Below are 17,757 nucleotides of genomic sequence, written 5' to 3' on the forward strand. Positions count from 1 at the left end.
CCAGTAAGTCCATACGGTTGTAGTGGATATTGAAGTCCAGTACAGACGAACAACATGCAAAAATACACACAAAAAACATAAAAAACGTGCACAGGTAGGGAGAGCTTGTAGCCGCAGCATCCCATCATGCGCCACCATATCCACTATTCTGGTTGAATATTTTATATTATCAGTTAGATCAAGTATCAGTAGTCTATCACGATTATTGTATATATGGTATACCTGATAGCAGCAATCCATTTTGCACGCCTGTCAGGGTCCCGTGGCAGCCTACTGTCAAGTGTATGTGAGCATCATGGGTTTCCCACACTTGAAAGGGAAGGACTCGGACACAGAATTCCACTCGTCTTATGTTTTATTGATTTTCAGTGGAGTTGACGTTGTAGTAGAATTGTATATAGTAGGGTTTTCCAGAAGAAAAGGTAGAAGTAGAAGGCGGAAATATGGCGTTTGACCGACAAGATGGCGTCTGTTTACAATCTGGATCGGCTGTGACGTCACATGCAAGTGGTCTATACCAGGCTTGTAGTACTAGAGTCCAACTCGGACTCATGCATTAACTGCATTCGGACTCGTAAATTGGAAACGAGGACTCAGATTTGATCTTTATTTTTTATAACATGCTGTAATAATTTGGCATAAGATATTTATATCTTATGTGCCACTAGCATTTTCCTAAACATTCCTGATAGAAGACTTTTTTTTTTCCGAATGTATTGTAGGCTATGGTATGGGACATATGTCTTCACACTACTCAAAGCTATCAATGTGTTTGAGAGTGTGCATGTATGACAGCATGCCATTTGTGTTGGACTTGACTTGGATCAATAGTGGACTCAACTCAAGTTTCTTGAATGACTTGGACTTGAGCACTGGGGGCTTGAGACTGGACTCGGACTCGAGGTTTAGTGACTCGACTACAACACTGACCTATACAGCGAGTATGATGTACAGTGCCCTCCTCGATTTTTAGCACCCCTTGTAAAGGTTAGTAAAAAGGGTTACCGTTTTTTCTCACACTGAAAAAATGAGAAAAATCCAGCATCAGTTGAAATAAATGCATTCAGAGAAAAAAAACCCTCATCAAGAAATGATTATTTTCAACAAAAACCCATTTGCCATTATTATTGGCACCCCTGGAAATTATAGTGAACACAATGTAACTGAGGCATGTTTCCCATTTAAATTGTACATTTCTGAGCTGAATGGAGCGTGTAGGAACTTTCAAGCTGTAATCCATGACTTCCTGATTAACTTGGGTACAAATATGAGGTGACGCAGAGGCCAAATTCCCTTAGTCATCCATCAACATGGGAAAGATAAGAGAACACAAACCAAATGAGGGAGAAGTGTGCTGACCTTAAGTCAGGGAATGGTTATTAAAAAAAAAAGCTGTTTCTCTGAAAATGTTCATTTCTACTGTTAAGACAATAATAAAAAAGTGGACACCAACTGAAACTGTTACAAACTTGCCTGGAAGAGGACCCAAGTTTATTTTGCCCCCATGTACAGTGAGGTGAGAGTGAGATAAGGGAGGCAAAAAAATAAAAATCCCCAAGGATGACTGGTGAATTACAAGAAAAAGTAAAATCTTTGGGTTTTCCAAGTCTCCAAACCCACCATCAAACGCAACCTCCATGCCAACAGATTATTTAAAAGGTACACTAGGAAAAACCTTTTTCTGTCAGTTAACCACAAAAGTTAAGCACCTGAAGTTTGCGAAACGCTACTACAACTTTGACTGGAACTGTGTTCCATGGTCTGATGTCACAAAAATGGAGCTTTTTGGAAATAAACACTCAAGGTGGTTTTGGGCTGTTTTTCCTCCAAAGCCCTTGGAAACTTTGTTAGAGTACATGGCATCATGGACTCCATGAAATACCAGGACATTTTTAAATCAAAATCTGGTTGCCTCTGCTAGGAAAGTAAATCTGGGTCATCATTAGATCTTCCAACAGGACAGTGATCCAAAGAATATGTCCAAATCAACACACAAACAAATAACATTGAAAACCTGTGGGGTAAGTTGAACAGGAGAGTGCACAAGAGAGGGCCGAGGACCCTGGATGATCTGGAGAGATTGTGTAAAGAGGATGACGTCCTGCTCTGTCTCTCCAACCTTATAAAATGTTATAGGAGAAGACTCTGTGCTGTTTTACTGGCAAAGGCAGGTTTTACAAAATAAATGCAGGGGTGCTAATCATAGTGGAATGTGTTTTTGTGAAAAATAGTTCTTGATGAGGGATTTGTTTTTCTCTGAAAAAATGTATTTGAAATAAAGGTTGGATTTTTCTCATTTTTTTCAGTGTGAGATGACGCAACTTCATCAAAAGGTGCATTTTTTTTTAAACCCTTTTTACTAATCTGTACAATGGGGTGCCAATAATTGTGGAGGGCACGGTGTGTCTGTGTGCATGACATACCTGGGGTGAAGGTGGTCAAGAGATCTATTCCACGAACATGGAACACTAAGGGAACTTGGTCTTTCTTGTTTTAAATATAAAAACATACAAATTCAGCACATTATTTGATATTTTATTTTATAACATACGTAATCTAATTCATATATATTATACAGACACTAGTGTTTTACTGGAAAATATGCCATTCGTAGTTTTCGTACAAACTACATCTGAGACTTGAGTAACACATTTGCCATATCTTCGCTCGTGAGAATATCGATGACGTCACTTCCAACGTTTTCCCACTGAATTGACACATGTTGTGAAAATGGCAAATCTGTTCAAAATTAAAATTCTTTTGATTTAAATTGCGGGGGGTTTTTTGTGGATGTCTATATAATAAAAAGAATATTACACATCGGCTTGAAGATATGAAGTTTATCGTCTCGTGTTGACAAATATTTCACTCGTTTGCTTCGCGCTGTCATGAAATATGTTCACCACTCGATGATAAACTTCATATCTTCACGCAACCGTGTAATATCCTCTGTGTGTGTGCGAGATAAAATTTTCCTGTTTTGTACCCATAAATTTAAGACTTTGCATGAGTCAGTTGGACATTCATTATTCAAAGAGAAAACACAAGGCTCATCATTCGCTATGTCCTCAGGTGACCTCCTTCCTGCTGATGGGATTCTGATCCAAGGCAATGACTTGAAGATCGATGAGAGCTCCCTGACCGGAGAGTCAGATCAAGTAAAGAAGTCTCTTGAGAAAGATCCAATGCTATTATCTGGTGAGTACCTGTTAGTTTAGGACTTTTTAGTCTACATTAGGGATGGAAATGTGTGAAATAGTTAGTGCGATAGCCATCCTAACTAATATTCTAGTTTCTGGAATATCACAGTATCTGCATTTTTACATTTTCATATAGCATTACCTTAAATTACATGTGACACTATAGTACACACACACACACACACACACTTGGTAAAAAGTATTAAAGGAGAACTGAAGTCATTTTTAAACTTGCTTTATTTCTTAACGTGTTATTCAATGACGTTTTCGGTTTTAGTAACCTTATATCGTGACTCGTATTGGCAACTAATTGCAAATAAATGTTATACTTATCGGCCTATTCGGTTTTTAGCCGTGTTGAATTTAGTTTGTTTGGTCCACGGCAGGCGTCACTTATCCACGCGATCTTCACAAGACTTGTGCGAGACTTCGAAACATGAAGTGTCAGCCAGGTGTCAGTGCCGCCATTTTGAAAACTGTTTTCCAAACGAAGTATTGCACAAAAACGAGTTTAAATGACGATTACTGCCTACTTTTTTCAAACTTTCCTGATTGCTATCAAAACAAACAAAACTTCCAGCTTGATTACATCAGCATTCGAAAGAGGGCGCGCGTGTCTTTTGACAACGTTGCCAGATATTGGTCACTTTGATTTCTGCTATACGTTTTACTTCCGTCCTATGATGTCTCGCACAGGTCTCAATGAATCTCATTTACGGCCATTGCTTTGACATATGGACTGATATATTACAGAGCATATTTCAAACACTCATAACTTGCTATAGCAGTGACAAAATAGCGATCAAAAATGCATCCCTATATTTAATAAAATGAGAAATGGAATTTTGATAATAAAAAAATTTGCCTTCAGTTCCCCTTTAAGTATGGCTACATTAATGAAAGAATCTACAATGCATAATGAATTAATCAAGAATCTACTGAAATTACGGCCAACTATGAAGATGACATTTAATGGGATAAAAGACCGAAGAATGATGAATAGGCCAGGTTCACCAAGGATGTTCCTAATCTACATTTTAATGAAGCGCCTTTTGAACTAGCATTTGTTATGTCCTCGAACAATATTTCACCGTTTTGAGGTGATCTAAGAAAACATCTTTTGACCACTTGAGCTGGTCAAGATGTTTATTTAAAGTGGTAATGTTTTGTTTTTTGTATGGTGCTCATTCTCACTTTGACCAACCCTATCAATCCAACCCTATCAATTCCTACAATTATTAATTTAATTGCTTGTATTACTTTCAGAGAAACTTAGCTGGTTCTTTTCCCCAAAGTATTAATGAATTAAACCACCCTTATTGTTTTTTTTTTTTTTGGCTTTTTTCACCTTTATTGGATAGGACAGTGTAGAGACAGGAAATGAGCAGGAGAGAGAGACGGGGAGGGATCGGGAAATGACCTCGGGCCGGAATCGAACCCGGGTCCCCGGATTTATGGCATGGCGCCTTATCCGCCTGAGCCACGACACTCGAGTCCAGTCTCGAGTCCCCACTGTTCAAGTGCAAGTCATTAAAGAAAATTTTAAGTCGAGTCTGAGAACAAGACTCCAACCGCACCATTTGACGGTGGCTTTTGCTGCCTTTATATGAAACCATCTCTGCTACAGTGTTGGACTAATGTTACTGCTTGACTGCCCCATTTTAGTTAATAGGCTGCAGATAAAAAGCTTGTTCATCGCTCAGCAAGCCCCGTCCACTATCAGCAAGGCAAATAACATGAGAAAGGGTTAACGCTCTCTAGTTCATTGGTCAGCAAGCAAGCCCTGCTATCAACAGAGCAATGAACATAGCGTGTCACTTCTCTGGGTGGAGTCTTGCCAAATGACGATTGAAGTTCGAGGTCGTCCCTGTCATCTCCTTGATAGTTCTTCTACATATGGAACACACAGCAGTGCATTTTTTCCCCACTGCACGAGAAGTCTGTGTAAGCAAAGCGGACAATCCTAGTGGCGTCTCTCCAGGCATTTTAGCGCCATTAACGTTAGTTTGTTCCTGAACATGATGTATGAACAGGTGAATGTGCATTCTCTTGTATGAAATTAGTATAAAAATTAATGTCGAATATAAATATCTTATGCGAAATTATTATGGCATGTTACAAAAAAATAAAGAAAAAAAATCAGAGTCCTCGTCTCCAATTTATGAGTCCGAATGCAGTTAATGCACGAGTCCGAGTCATCAGGGCACGAGTCCGAGTCATCAGGGCTCGAGTCCGAGTCAAGTCACAAGTTCTTAAAATTAGGGCATGAGTCGGACTCAAGTACTGCCAGCCTGGGATAAAGCAGTTAATGCAAATGAAGGAATGAATGAATGCAGTATTAAATGTTGTAAGCAGGACTTTGTAGTCAATGTGCAACTATGGCAGACTTGTACCTAATATCAGTATTTCTATGAAAGAGTTCAGGTGAAAGAAATTTCTGTTTATCCAAGCTTATGTCTTCACCAAGGTCTTCCATTTTATGTAGCTGTGATGCTGAAATATTACAGCTCGTGCAGAGCTGACGAGCAATTGGACATAAAGAGAAAATAACAAGGGCCTGAAACTGAACCTTGTAGGACCATATTGCACCACTTAAGGTTCTGAAGAATCTCTGTTTGTCAAGTAGGAACTTGTCTGCCTTGACATGTTTTCAAGCATGTCCACTAAAATGTGATGGCCAATATGCAGCTGGTACCAGTCAAAAGTTTGGAGACACCAACTCATTCATCGTTTTTTCTGTATTTTGACTTTTTCTTTTCATGTTGTAGAACAATACAGAAGACATCAACACTATGAAATAATATATGGAATATTATATGGGATTATGTGGTAAGCAAAAAAAAAATTTTTAAAAACAAAATGTTTCATATTTTAGATTCTTCAATGTAGCCAGCGTGTACCTTGATGACGCTTTGCACACTATTGGCTTTATCTTAACCAGCTTCATGATGTAGTCACCTGAAATGCTTTTCACTTAATAGGTGTGCCTCATCAAAAGTTAATTAGTGCAATGTCTTGCCTTCTTAATGCGTTTGAGATCAAATAGTAAATAGTTAATAATAATAATAATAATAATAATACAATAAATAGCCCTATTCCACAACTGTAGTAATCCATATTCTGTCAAGAACGGCTCAACTAAGTAAAGAGAAACAACATCCATCATTCCATCCGTCCATTATCCATAACCGCTTATCCTGTGCAGGGTCGCTGGCAAGCTGGAGCCTATCCCAGCTGACTATGGGCAAGAGGCGGGGTGCACCCTGGACAAGTCACCAGATCATCACAGGGCTGACACAGAGAGACAAACAACCATTCACATTCACACCTACGGTCAATTTAGAGCCACCAGTTAGCCTAACCTGCATGTCTTTGGACTGTGGAGGAACCGGAGGAAACCCACACAGACACAGGGAGAACATGTAAACTCCACACAGAAAGGCCCCCGTCTGCCACTAGGCTCAAACCTAGAACCTTCTTGCTGTGAGGCAACAGTGCTAACCACTACACCACAGTCTGTCATTACCCATCATAAGACATGAAGTGTCTTTTAATTATATTTTTATTAAAAATAATAAAAATATAGAAAAACCACTGAATAAGGTGTGTACAAACCAGGGCTTTGAACCAGAATTTTTTTCCTATTGGTTCGTTCCGAACAGAAACGGAATTTTAACGTTTCCGGTTTTGGGTTTCACCATTAAATAGACGTTCCCGAACCGGTTAGAACAAAAAAATTTCGTTCCCGGAACGGTTAACTACGTTCCCTGTCAGCTGTTTAACAAATGGCTATAAAATTATGTCTCTGTCTCATCCAGCTTAAGCCAAATGTAGGCTAATTCTATTACAACCTTCATTAAATAAGACAAGAAATAATTCAAAACAATTATTATTTCAAATGTTGGCGATTTGGATTCTCAGTATGTCTTCCCATCTACACAAACAGAAAAAGTGCCAAAAATGAAAGATAATTCGTTTAGTGTGTTACCAAAGGCTAGTCAGGCCCTATGCATTGATAGGCTAACAGAGGTTAGCGTCATTTAATGTTCGCGAGCCTCTCATTAACGTGGACAAATATATTGATATCGTGTTTGAAATTTACGTTTTTGAATAACGATAGACTGCAATATTTACCTCTTATTTAAGATGTGGAGACGTGATAGTAGTCCACCCTCCCGCTCTCTCCATTCAGTCAGCGAACGTCACACAAAGTGAACCCCAGCGGGTCATAGAAACTTGCGCAGGAGAAGAATGACTTTTTTATTTGTAGGCTACGGAAACTTTGAGGAACGAAATAAAAACCGGTATTAACCGGTTACCATTATTTTTAATAAGCGCTTCTGTTCCGGAGCATAAAAAATAATAAAGTTTCTGGTTTCGTTTCTGTTCCATGTGAAATAGAAAAAGTTCCCGGTTTTCGTTTTCATTCCTTGAACCGGTTCAAAGCCCTGGTACAAACTTTTGACTGGTACTCTATTTCCAGCAGTACAGACATGTATGTACGGTCAGAGGCAAATAGGTTGTTATTGACTAATTTAGTTCATGCTAAATAGTGTGCTAGTTTGGTCTATTTAAAAGAAAAACAGCTCTCTTTCATACATTTAAAAATATCTTTTAAAATTTGGAGACATGAGCCAAACTCAGTGATGCAATTATCGTGTTTTGTAAGCGCTCGCCATCCTATTGATCATAATTTCAGACAAGTCAGACACATGTGCTTGGTCTAAAGACTGCACTGACGTGTGGAGTTTATATCAGGTGGACTTTACTCATCTTACTAGAACAAGGTAAAAATCTGTTTTTCATTTATTCATCCAAGTCAGCGTTATGACCGAATACCGTTAGTACTGCTATAATCATTTGGATCTGGCTAGTTTGTCCTGCACTGCGCTGCTGCTCGGAGTTTCTGGACTTGTAACTCACGTTCTGCTCCTGTGCATGTTCCCACATGGATACCTTGAAGGTTTGGATTTTCCAAAAATTGATATGCTACATGATGGGGTATCTTTCATAGTTTTCTTAGTGGTTGGGGGTCAAATGTCAGGGGCCAAGGTCATGGATTTTCAGAGGCTCATAACTGGGAAACGGTTCAAGATAGATACTTAATATTATTAACATATAGGAAGTCATATATGGGCTTTCATTTGGCACCATAACCTTTTGACCATGAGTGACCTTGAAAGGTCAAACTCAAGGTCTTTCAGTTGCCACCATGACCTTTGACCTTGAATGACTTTGAAATGTCACATTCAAGGTCATGGATTTTCATAGGACTATAACCTGACAGTTGATGATTGAAAAATATTACCATTATCAGCATATAGGTAGTCCCATACGGACCTTCATTTAGCACCATGAATGGTGACCTTGAAATGTCAAACTGAAGGTCATGGATTCACCTTATAAGGTGAATAGGCCAGACTGCCAGGCGAGGTTTGTTTTGCCTGGTAACACTTTTATTCCCCCCCATCCCACCCCCTCCACTGTCATGTCTGACTTGTTCATTAGGAATGTAAACTTGCGTCCAGACTTGTATAATGCTTTAATTTTTTTGACAATATCTATTGTTAAAAGCGCTGTACAATTTTGAATTGAATTGCTGTACATTGTTGAATTGACTCAAATAATCCCACCCCTATTCTTACACCTCACAATAGACACATGGGCATTAACTGTAGCTAGTTTACAACACTCGAACCTACTATATATGCCTGCGTTTTTGATCACTGAACCTGACCATAGTTTCTTCTCCTAATCTTAAAATAGACCTTATAAGCAACGAATTGACTACATAGCATGAATGACCTTGACCTTCTTCAGGAACCCATGTGATGGAGGGATCTGGGAGGATGGTGGTCACTGCCATTGGCCTGAACTCCCAGACTGGAATCATTTTCACTCTGCTTGGAGCCGGCGGTGAGGAGGAGGAGAAGAAAGTTAAGAAAGGTATGTCGGCACATCGTTCATCATCTTTGTATCTGTAGAAACCAGCCAAATCACCCCAACTTTCCCTTCAAATACCCATGGGCAATAGCCTTCTCATCTTAACCCCTCAGAGGTAAGAGGCATTTGAGTGATACATCATTTTAGTTTACTTTTTGCCCATCCGAGAACTCATTGTACTAACCTACTACTAGTATCAAGCATCGCAAGAGATGCTTGAAGAAAAGATCAAGGCGAAGAATGTATCAGTGGAGATCAGTTAACGCCCCACTTAGGTTTAATTCACATTATACTTAATCCCTTATCTTGAATTTTTGTTGGTTTTTTTTTTAGTTATGTTGTCGTTTTTAGTTTTCATTACACTTTTTTTTTTTTTTTTTTTTTTTAATTTAACTTAACTGATTTTCTTGGTCAGATTTACATTCCTCATCTTTGCTGGGCCGAACGTGTCATTTCTAGGCAAGGTGTTCAGAAGTAAGACCTGAACTTGTCGATTCCAGACGAAATGAATAAGCAGGTGTAGAAATGCAATCAGACGTCCATTTAGCTGAATTTTCAAACCTTTTCTCAGCTACACCTATCACAGTGCGCGCGCACACACTGTCCAAACACACATACTGTACATGCAACCATTACTCTATGCCCTTTGGATTTAATTTCCAATGGGTGTATGGGTTTTCACTCCCATGTTTGGCTCTGTTTTCTTTCTTTGAACGTAAATCCAGGATTTTGTTTCCAACATTCAGTCTCAGTTTACGCCGTTGTCGTTTTTTGAACCACTGTAACTTCAGATTAGTTTCGAGTTTGAAACGTATTGAGATGCACGCAGAGGTGCCGATATCTCCGATTTAGCTGTAACCTCTTGCTGCGCTAATTTGGGAGACACCTGAAAAGTACACGTCTGCTTTTTCAGTCCCATAGCAGTCAAACGCAAAATTTACATGAAGGAGAAAAGATACAGAACGTGAAAAATAAGCATTAACCTCTGGCAGTAGTTACTTTTATTTTGCGCTGACTTTATCCAGGTGAAATTCCGTAACGTTCATAAATTCCTTAACGTTGCCCTTTTTTTTTTTTTCTTTTTTTTCTCTTCTTTTTTCTTGTCCGCTGACGTATGCTCGGGTTTTATGGTAAAATTCAGTTTTGTGTTCTTTTTTTTACTCCCTTTATGATGTCTAGGAGTTTCTTATTAGCAATTTTGGCACCTTTGCATCAGGAAAAAAAATCCATTAAATCATTTGAAAGCCAGCTCTCAAGTCACATCCTGATTTTCTTGAGCCAAATATTGCACTGAAGCAACAATGCATTGCAGCAACACTTTCCTGAAATATTGCTCACTTCGAACACCATGACAGTTCTGCCCTCTTCAGACATTTTTATCACATTCAGCACGAGCAGTTGTACACTACTACTTAAAAGTAATGGCCTGTTTCCTGATGTATCCACAGCAAGGCATCAGTTCAAGTTAAACTTAGTCCAGTAAATGAACAGAGGCGAAAACTTTTTTATACAAAATGTTCTACAAAAATGGCTGTTTATGATGCAACATGCCTCTGACCTATAATGAAAAATGACAAAACGTTGACTGTTGTTTCTTGAGATGACACATTTTAGCCCACACTCCCACGTGTGAAGTTGTATTAATTTATTTCGACCCTGTTTTTGAATCCTTGTTTCCTTTTTTGATTTGTGTCTGGTTCATTTACTTTAATCCATGTTATATATCAGTCCTCCGCCCTCTCTCTCTCGTTCTGAACAGGTAAAAAACAAGGAGCCCCTGAAAATCGCAACAAAGGTAACCCCTCCCTTTCCCCCCCTTCCCCTCCCATTCAGCGACAAGTCTTGGAGTCTCTTGTTAATCTCACTCACTCACCTCACTCTAACGCTCTCTCTCTCTCTCTCTCTCTCTCTCTCTCTCTCTCTCTCTCTCTCTCTCTCTCTCACACACACACGCTATTGCTTTGACTCTCTTCCTGCTGAACCTATGGGAGCTTCTTCCCGCCTCGCTTTACCTGTGAAAGAGTGCAACTCTCATGTGCTGCAGCAGAGCTGAGCCTAATCCTATGCTTTCTCAAACAGATTAGCCCCAGAATCACATTAAATACATCGTATTTAAATATTTCAGAGTGGACTTTTCCATTGAAGGCCCATTTTCTGACAAAATTATCCATGTGAAAGTTGCTGTGTCGTTGGAAAATGAAGAAGAAGAAACTAAATTATCTCGTACGGTTTCGATTGATGAAATTTAACTTTACCAGACTAGAAGAAACATTGTGAGTTCAGCATCAAACTTCATCCCTTTCCACACCAAGAGCTGTCTCCAGCAGTGGAAAGTAACTCCAGTGTTTAACTCTTGTTTTGCTTCTGTCTGCTTGTTAAATCTGATGCCAATAGTCATTTCCGAGTCTAAATCCTCTTTCAGCATTACCAACTTGGAGACATTTTTTTGCTAGACCTTGGCACCTTGAATTTAAAAAGAGCTTAGGAGCAAATCTAACGACTTTGTCAGCATGTTAGTGACTGTCTTCAGCTCGATACGGCTCACATTCCAGTCGCTGTTAGACAAATTTAGAAAGCAGATTTACTCATCTTCATGCTGTCATGGCAAAGTGAGGGCAAACTGGACGCTACAGTGACTTACTATCGCCTCTTGAGGGACAAAGTGGTATTACAAGACAGGATGGCCCATCCTGTCTCGTACCCCTTTTCCACCAAATCAGTTCCAGGGCTGGTTCAGGGCCAGTGCTTAGTTTGGAACCGGGTTTTCTGTTTCCACTGACAAAGAACTGGCTCTGGGCCAGAAAAAAAACGGTTCCAGGGTAGCACCAGCTCTTTGCTGGGCTAGAAGAAAGAACTGCTTACGTCAACGGGGGGGGGTTGTTAAGACCAACAACAATAGCAAGACTGCAAGAGGGCGCCATTTTTAAATAAGCGACGAGATATCATGAATACAGTAAAGCAGCAGTCATCCATTATTGTTGCTGCTGCTTCTTCTCCGTGTTGTTGTTGCTTCGATCTTCGCGCCAAGGTTTATGCAAACGCAGCGACGTAACTGATGTATACAGTGACGTAATGATGTGGATCCCCTTAGCACCCCGAGCTATGGAAAAGCAAACTGGTTCTCAACTGGTTCGCAAGTTGAATGAGTTGTGAACCAGCACTAGCACTGGCCCCGAACCAGCCCTGGAATTGATTTGGTGGGAAAGGGGTATCAGGGATAGCCAGTTAGCATGCTAACTTGAGTAGATGTAGAGGATGGCCCCATACGGACAGTCGAAAGTCGCACTTAGAAGATGGCTCTGGACACTAGAGTTCATTTATGTCTGAGGACTACAGTTGACTTGCTAACTTTAGGACTGCAGTTGTCATGAACAGTTTTGCACTCAAATTTCCATCAGTGAACAGTTTATAACTTCAACAAAACAGACTTCATGTTAAAACTATAATGATTTTCCTGGTTACACAGTTATACTTTGTGACTATATAGGACACTGTTTATAGAAGCAAGTTGTTTATAATCACGTTGTCTGTTACCAGCCAAATGAGGATGGGTTCCCTTTTGAGTCTGGTTCCTCTCGAGGTTTCTTCCTCATGTCGTCTGAGGGAGTTTCTCCCTTGCTACTGTCACCACAGGCTTGCTCATCACAGATAAATAGAGATAAAATTAGCCCTGTTTAAAGTCTTTAATTTTCTGTTAGATTAGATTAGATTAGATTAGATTAGATTAGATTAAATTTTATTGATCCCTTTGGGAGGGTTCCCTCAGGGAAATTAAGATTCCAGCAGCATCATTACAGATAAACAGAGAAAAGAAATAGAGAAAAACTTCTAGATAAATTAAAATAAATTAAGTATTTACATCTGCAAATATAAAAGAATAAGATATGGGGAAGAGAGGAAGGGGGAGGGGGGGAAAGGGGGGAGAAGTGGGGTTAGGGTAAGGCCCTGTCCACACGGCAACGGATTCAGGTGAATCTGATAAAATTGTTTATCGTTTCGGCCTGGCGTCCACACGGCACCGGCGTTTTGGGTGCCCCGAAACGAAATCTTTTGAGAACGGGTTCCAGAGTGAAAAAATCTGGCAACGGAGCCGTTGCGAAGTCGTCTGGATGAGTAGAACGGATTTGTTTACGATGACGTCACAACCACATGACTAGAACAAGCAGCACTCCCACGCGCATCATTCGTAACAACAGAAATTGAAATTGTTTACACATTAACCTGACTGACCTGCCAGACAGACAATTTACACCTGCTTTGATGAACAGAAAGTACAGCCTTCCACACAAAGCAATAGTTACCTGACTATAATGGAGGCAGAGGGGAAAAGGGTCAGAAGACCCTTCAACAGACTGTTTTGTATGAACCACTGCATTGCATTCACTTTTGTACACAGCTTTTCTTTTAAATAAACAAGTAACTGAACCATTTCTTGAATTTCTTTTTTTTTATTGGATAAGACTGCTTTTCAAAATGTTCACACACAATATAAAAAGTTATATAAATTATATAAAAATGCTTTTCAAAATGTTCACACACAATAAGAAAATTAAGTTATATAAAACTATGCACACTAATAAAACTAATTTGTACACACAGAAGGCACGATTTCCTCGCATAGTCGCAGCCATCTTCTTCTTGTTGTTGTTGTGTTTGTTCCTGTGAGTGCTTCACACCGGGTAGAAGAAGGGGTTTATGCGTGTAACAGACGTTGCATTGTGTTGTCCACCAGTCTTTTTATTCTAAAGAAATGAGACACAAATACACTGCTGAGGACGGGCTGCAAACGTCCAGTGGCATTGGCGCTTACATTTCCAAAATGAACTGAAAGAGGCCGGCGCCTCGTTCCCATAACTACCTGCGCTCTTAAAGGGCCAGCGCAGAATTTCCCCACCACTACACACAATGGCAAGTGGAAAAAAATAAACCCGTTACATGCGCATGCGTCCTCCTTCTTCTATTGTTCTGGTGTCTCCGATGGGACCGTCTTACAGCGCATGTAGAGGTGTGGCATGTGTATTGCATTGTTTTCAGCAAGTGTTGCGTTGCCATATGGACCTGATATTTTACTGATCCGTTGCCCATGTGGACGCGATATTTTTTTTTACCCGCTAAAAAAAAAAACCTCGTTGCCGTTGTCATGTGGATATAGCCTAAGTGTGAAGTGTGTGGGTGTGGGGAAGCAGGAAAGATATTGCACTTTATATTGCACATTGTCCGGTATTGCTTATTGTTGGGCTAGGCTAGGCTACTGCTCCTTCCCGTCCTCTGTCCTCCTGTTACCCCCCCAGAGAGGAGTTGTACAGTCTGATGGTGTGAGGGACAAAGGACTTTTTGAGTCTGTTTGTCCTGCACTTGGGAAGGAGTGTTTTGTCACTGAACAGGCTCCTCTGGTTGCTGATGACGGTGTGCAGAGGGTGACTGGCATCGTCCATGATGTTAAGCTGCGTTGTGACAATGCCAACTGTTAAAAGCGCTATACAAATAAACTGACTTGACTTGAGATATCGCTGCATCACAACGCATAGACATCTTTTAACATAACATGAAAACTGTTATTTCTTCCCATTCTATTGATAATTTTTGAACGTTTTAAGCTAATTCTTACATATAACACCTTTAAAGGGTGTATCTACCCTGCACAGGCCTGCAGTTGTGGGCAGAGCGTCTGCTTCAGACAGAAGCATTCTCAGGAGCCACATGGCAGAGAGTCAGACAAGCTGTATAGAGTTATTCCTCTGACGTTCGTGGGCTTGCATTCTTCTGTAGTTTTTTCTGTGTTGAGTCTGCATTCATTGTATATCCTGAATCAAAGCTCTGGGGTCGGCCAAGTGGGAGTTGCACCCTTTGCCAAATTGGTGGGCTGTAAACTGATTTTTTTTTTTTTTCTTCTCCTCCCTCCATCTATTTCTTGGCTTTATTTATTTATTTATTTATTTATTGTCTCACTGTTGCCTCCTTCTAGGGCGTGCTCAGGAACCCATGCTGTCTCGTACACTGTGTCCCACCTTCACTGTGTGATTCTTTCTCTCTCTCTCTGTCTCTCTTTCTCTCGTTCTCTCTCTGCATCAGTTTTTTTTTTTTTTTTTAAGAAAAAAACAGTCTCCAGATTTTCCGCTTTTCTTTTTTAGTTGTTTTGTGCTTACTGTATCTGGTTGTAAGGTTGTTGTTTTTTTTTCTCTCTGATTTATTATCTTTATTTATTTATATTTATTGAGTCTGGATTTTGTCGAGTCTGTAACACACTCTTTCCCCCCCTTCCCTCCTCGTCATGCGTGCTGTCAGTCCGTCAGTCTCAGCCTTCAGGGTGCCTTATGTTACTTTTAAGTGCCTTGTTTGACTTGGGGACTTTTTCATGTGCTACCATTTCAGTAGTGGAAATGACGTTCCAGGATCATGTTACACTGCTGTCCAGGGGCCCTGGGTTATCCAGCAGCCCTCATGGCAGAGATAGGCAGGAAATTGGGGGCGGGATCAATGTTTGACCATAGCAAAAAGCCTGAATTGGATCTTAGATCCCATTATGCTGCTATTTTAGTCAGGCGTCCAGTAATGCAATAGGTCTGTCTGAGGAATAATTCAATTATAACAGTTGAACTCCAAGATACAGTGATGGGTGTTCTTGTGAAAGGGGTTTTACCCTGATCATATCTGTCTTTTGTCTTTCGTTCAGTGTCTGGTCCCAAGTATCAGTCTAAAAAGTGAATAATTCGATTAAGTTAAATGAGGCAGCACTGAGTCACCCAGTAGTGTAAGAGTAATGTTGATGAAATGTGGAAAGTCATTCCACAGTGACTAGATAAGATGTTCAAAACACCATCTCCTGAGCAGACTATAATGTAAAATGAAGTTAGACTTGAATTAAAATGTGTCCATTTACAAAAGATCTCACTCAGATAACTGTTTGAGTTTCATAGCATTTATAAAGGTTAAAAAAAAAAAGCCTAAACATTGTGTATGCTGTGTTTTGGTCTGATAGTCTCAAAGGCCATATCGTTGATCAGTCATGTTATAAATACAAAGCAGTGTGAATAGAAATGTTTAGTATTGTGCTTTGAATTTATGACTTTTTCTTTCTTTAATATTCCATTCATGTTTGGAAGTAACTTGCTTTAATAACAGCTTGTTCGAAGCCAGATCTGAGTCATTCCATTAATATCCACTAACATTAAAAAAACAACAAAAAAGAAATGTTTGTGGCTGTCTTTGACTTCTAGCCATCACTTATCTGTTTTGTTTTATTGTTTTTTTATTTTTATTTTTGCATGCTCTTCCTTCATTCCCATTTCTTTCTCCTCCAGCCAAGACCCGGGATGGCGTTGCTCTGGAGATCCAACCTCTAAAGAGTGCAGAGGGAGCTGAATGCGAGGAGAAAGAGGAGAAAGAAGTGAAGAAGGTCAACGTCACCAAGAAGGAGAAGTCCGTACTTCAGGGCAAGCTGACCAGATTGGCTGTACAGATCGGAAAAGCAGGTCCGGGAATTTAAACCAAACTGATTTGTAATCAATCTAATACAATTGTATTATTCTGACATGTTCCAGTTTTTTGGGTTTTTTTTTTCTGAAGTAAATGAACAGCACGGATAGAAATGGACGTTCATCAGAGTTGGATTACATTTAACATAATCGCTTCCCAGCATGACAAGAGTTGGCCAAAAGTAAAGCTCTCTTGCTATTTTGTACAACGCAGAATATTTATATTAATTAGTTCCTGGGAAGATCTACATGTCCGACTGCTTGTTTGCATTATCATGAACACACAAACTCAGCAAATGAGTTCATTTGTCACACTCTCCCCTGGTTCGGTGCATTTATTTAACTTACTGTGTAAAGAAACACTGTCAACGAGCATAAAAACAGACCTGTCTTTGGGCCGTAATCCACGTAATTCTCACTTTCTACAGCATGTCTTAATAAAATCAGATTCAGATGGTGCGCAGCTGTTAATAATCGGGGCGAAGAAAAAGTCAGTGAACACAGCTTCCCGATCATTCCCTTCCTCGAGAGCTGTACTGTCCTTCAACTGCTTTTCTTCTCTGCAGGCCTCATCATGTCTGCTGTGACTGTCATCATCCTTATCTTATACTTTGTGATCGATACATTCGGGGTGCAGGGACGAGAGTGGAAGGCCGAATGCACACCCATCTACATTCAGTACTTTGTCAAGTTCTTCATCATTGGCGTGACCGTGTTGGTGGTCGCTGTTCCTGAAGGGCTTCCACTTGCTGTCACCATTTCACTTGCCTACTCCGTCAAGGTGAGCCAAGCAAAAGTGATGCCTCTATGATGTGGTTTGTCCAGAATTCTTCCACCCATAATCAATCATGGAGACCACTAGCAATCAACAAATTCCTTTTGCACTCGTATTTTGGTGTTGGAGTCTAATAGCAGTGTTGTAGACCAGTCACTAAACCTCGAGTCCCCAGTGTTCAAGTCCGAGTCATTAAAAAAAAAATTTCGAGTCGAGTCTGAGAACAAGACTCCAACCGGACTATTTGACAGTGGCCGTTTTAGCGCCATTAAGATTAGTTTGTTCCTGAACATAACATATATGAACAGGTGAATGTGCATTCTCTTTGTCAGGGAGTGTGAAGTATTCTGTCAGAGATGATTGG

General features: G+C 40.0%; 1 protein-coding gene across 8 annotated transcripts in view; it reads left to right on the forward strand.

Moving 5' to 3' along the window:
• atp2b4 (ATPase plasma membrane Ca2+ transporting 4) overlaps positions 1–17,757 on the forward strand; it is a 289,912-nt gene that overhangs the window by 180,046 nt on the left and 92,109 nt on the right. For 7 of the 8 annotated variants that reach the window (XM_060910085.1, XM_060910082.1, XM_060910084.1 and 4 more), the window contains 5 exons: positions 3,073–3,198; positions 9,021–9,146; positions 10,903–10,938; positions 16,445–16,615; positions 17,185–17,399. In XM_060910085.1, coding sequence (XP_060766068.1) covers positions 3,073–3,198; positions 9,021–9,146; positions 10,903–10,938; positions 16,445–16,615; positions 17,185–17,399 — 674 coding nt within the window. The remainder of the gene's footprint in view (positions 1–3,072; positions 3,199–9,020; positions 9,147–10,902; positions 10,939–16,444; positions 16,616–17,184; positions 17,400–17,757) is intronic. The other variant, XM_060910090.1, reaches the window with a different exon arrangement.

Source organism: Neoarius graeffei, chromosome 26 (assembly GCF_027579695.1).
Source record: "Neoarius graeffei isolate fNeoGra1 chromosome 26, fNeoGra1.pri, whole genome shotgun sequence".
NCBI lineage: Eukaryota > Metazoa > Chordata > Actinopteri > Siluriformes > Ariidae > Neoarius > Neoarius graeffei.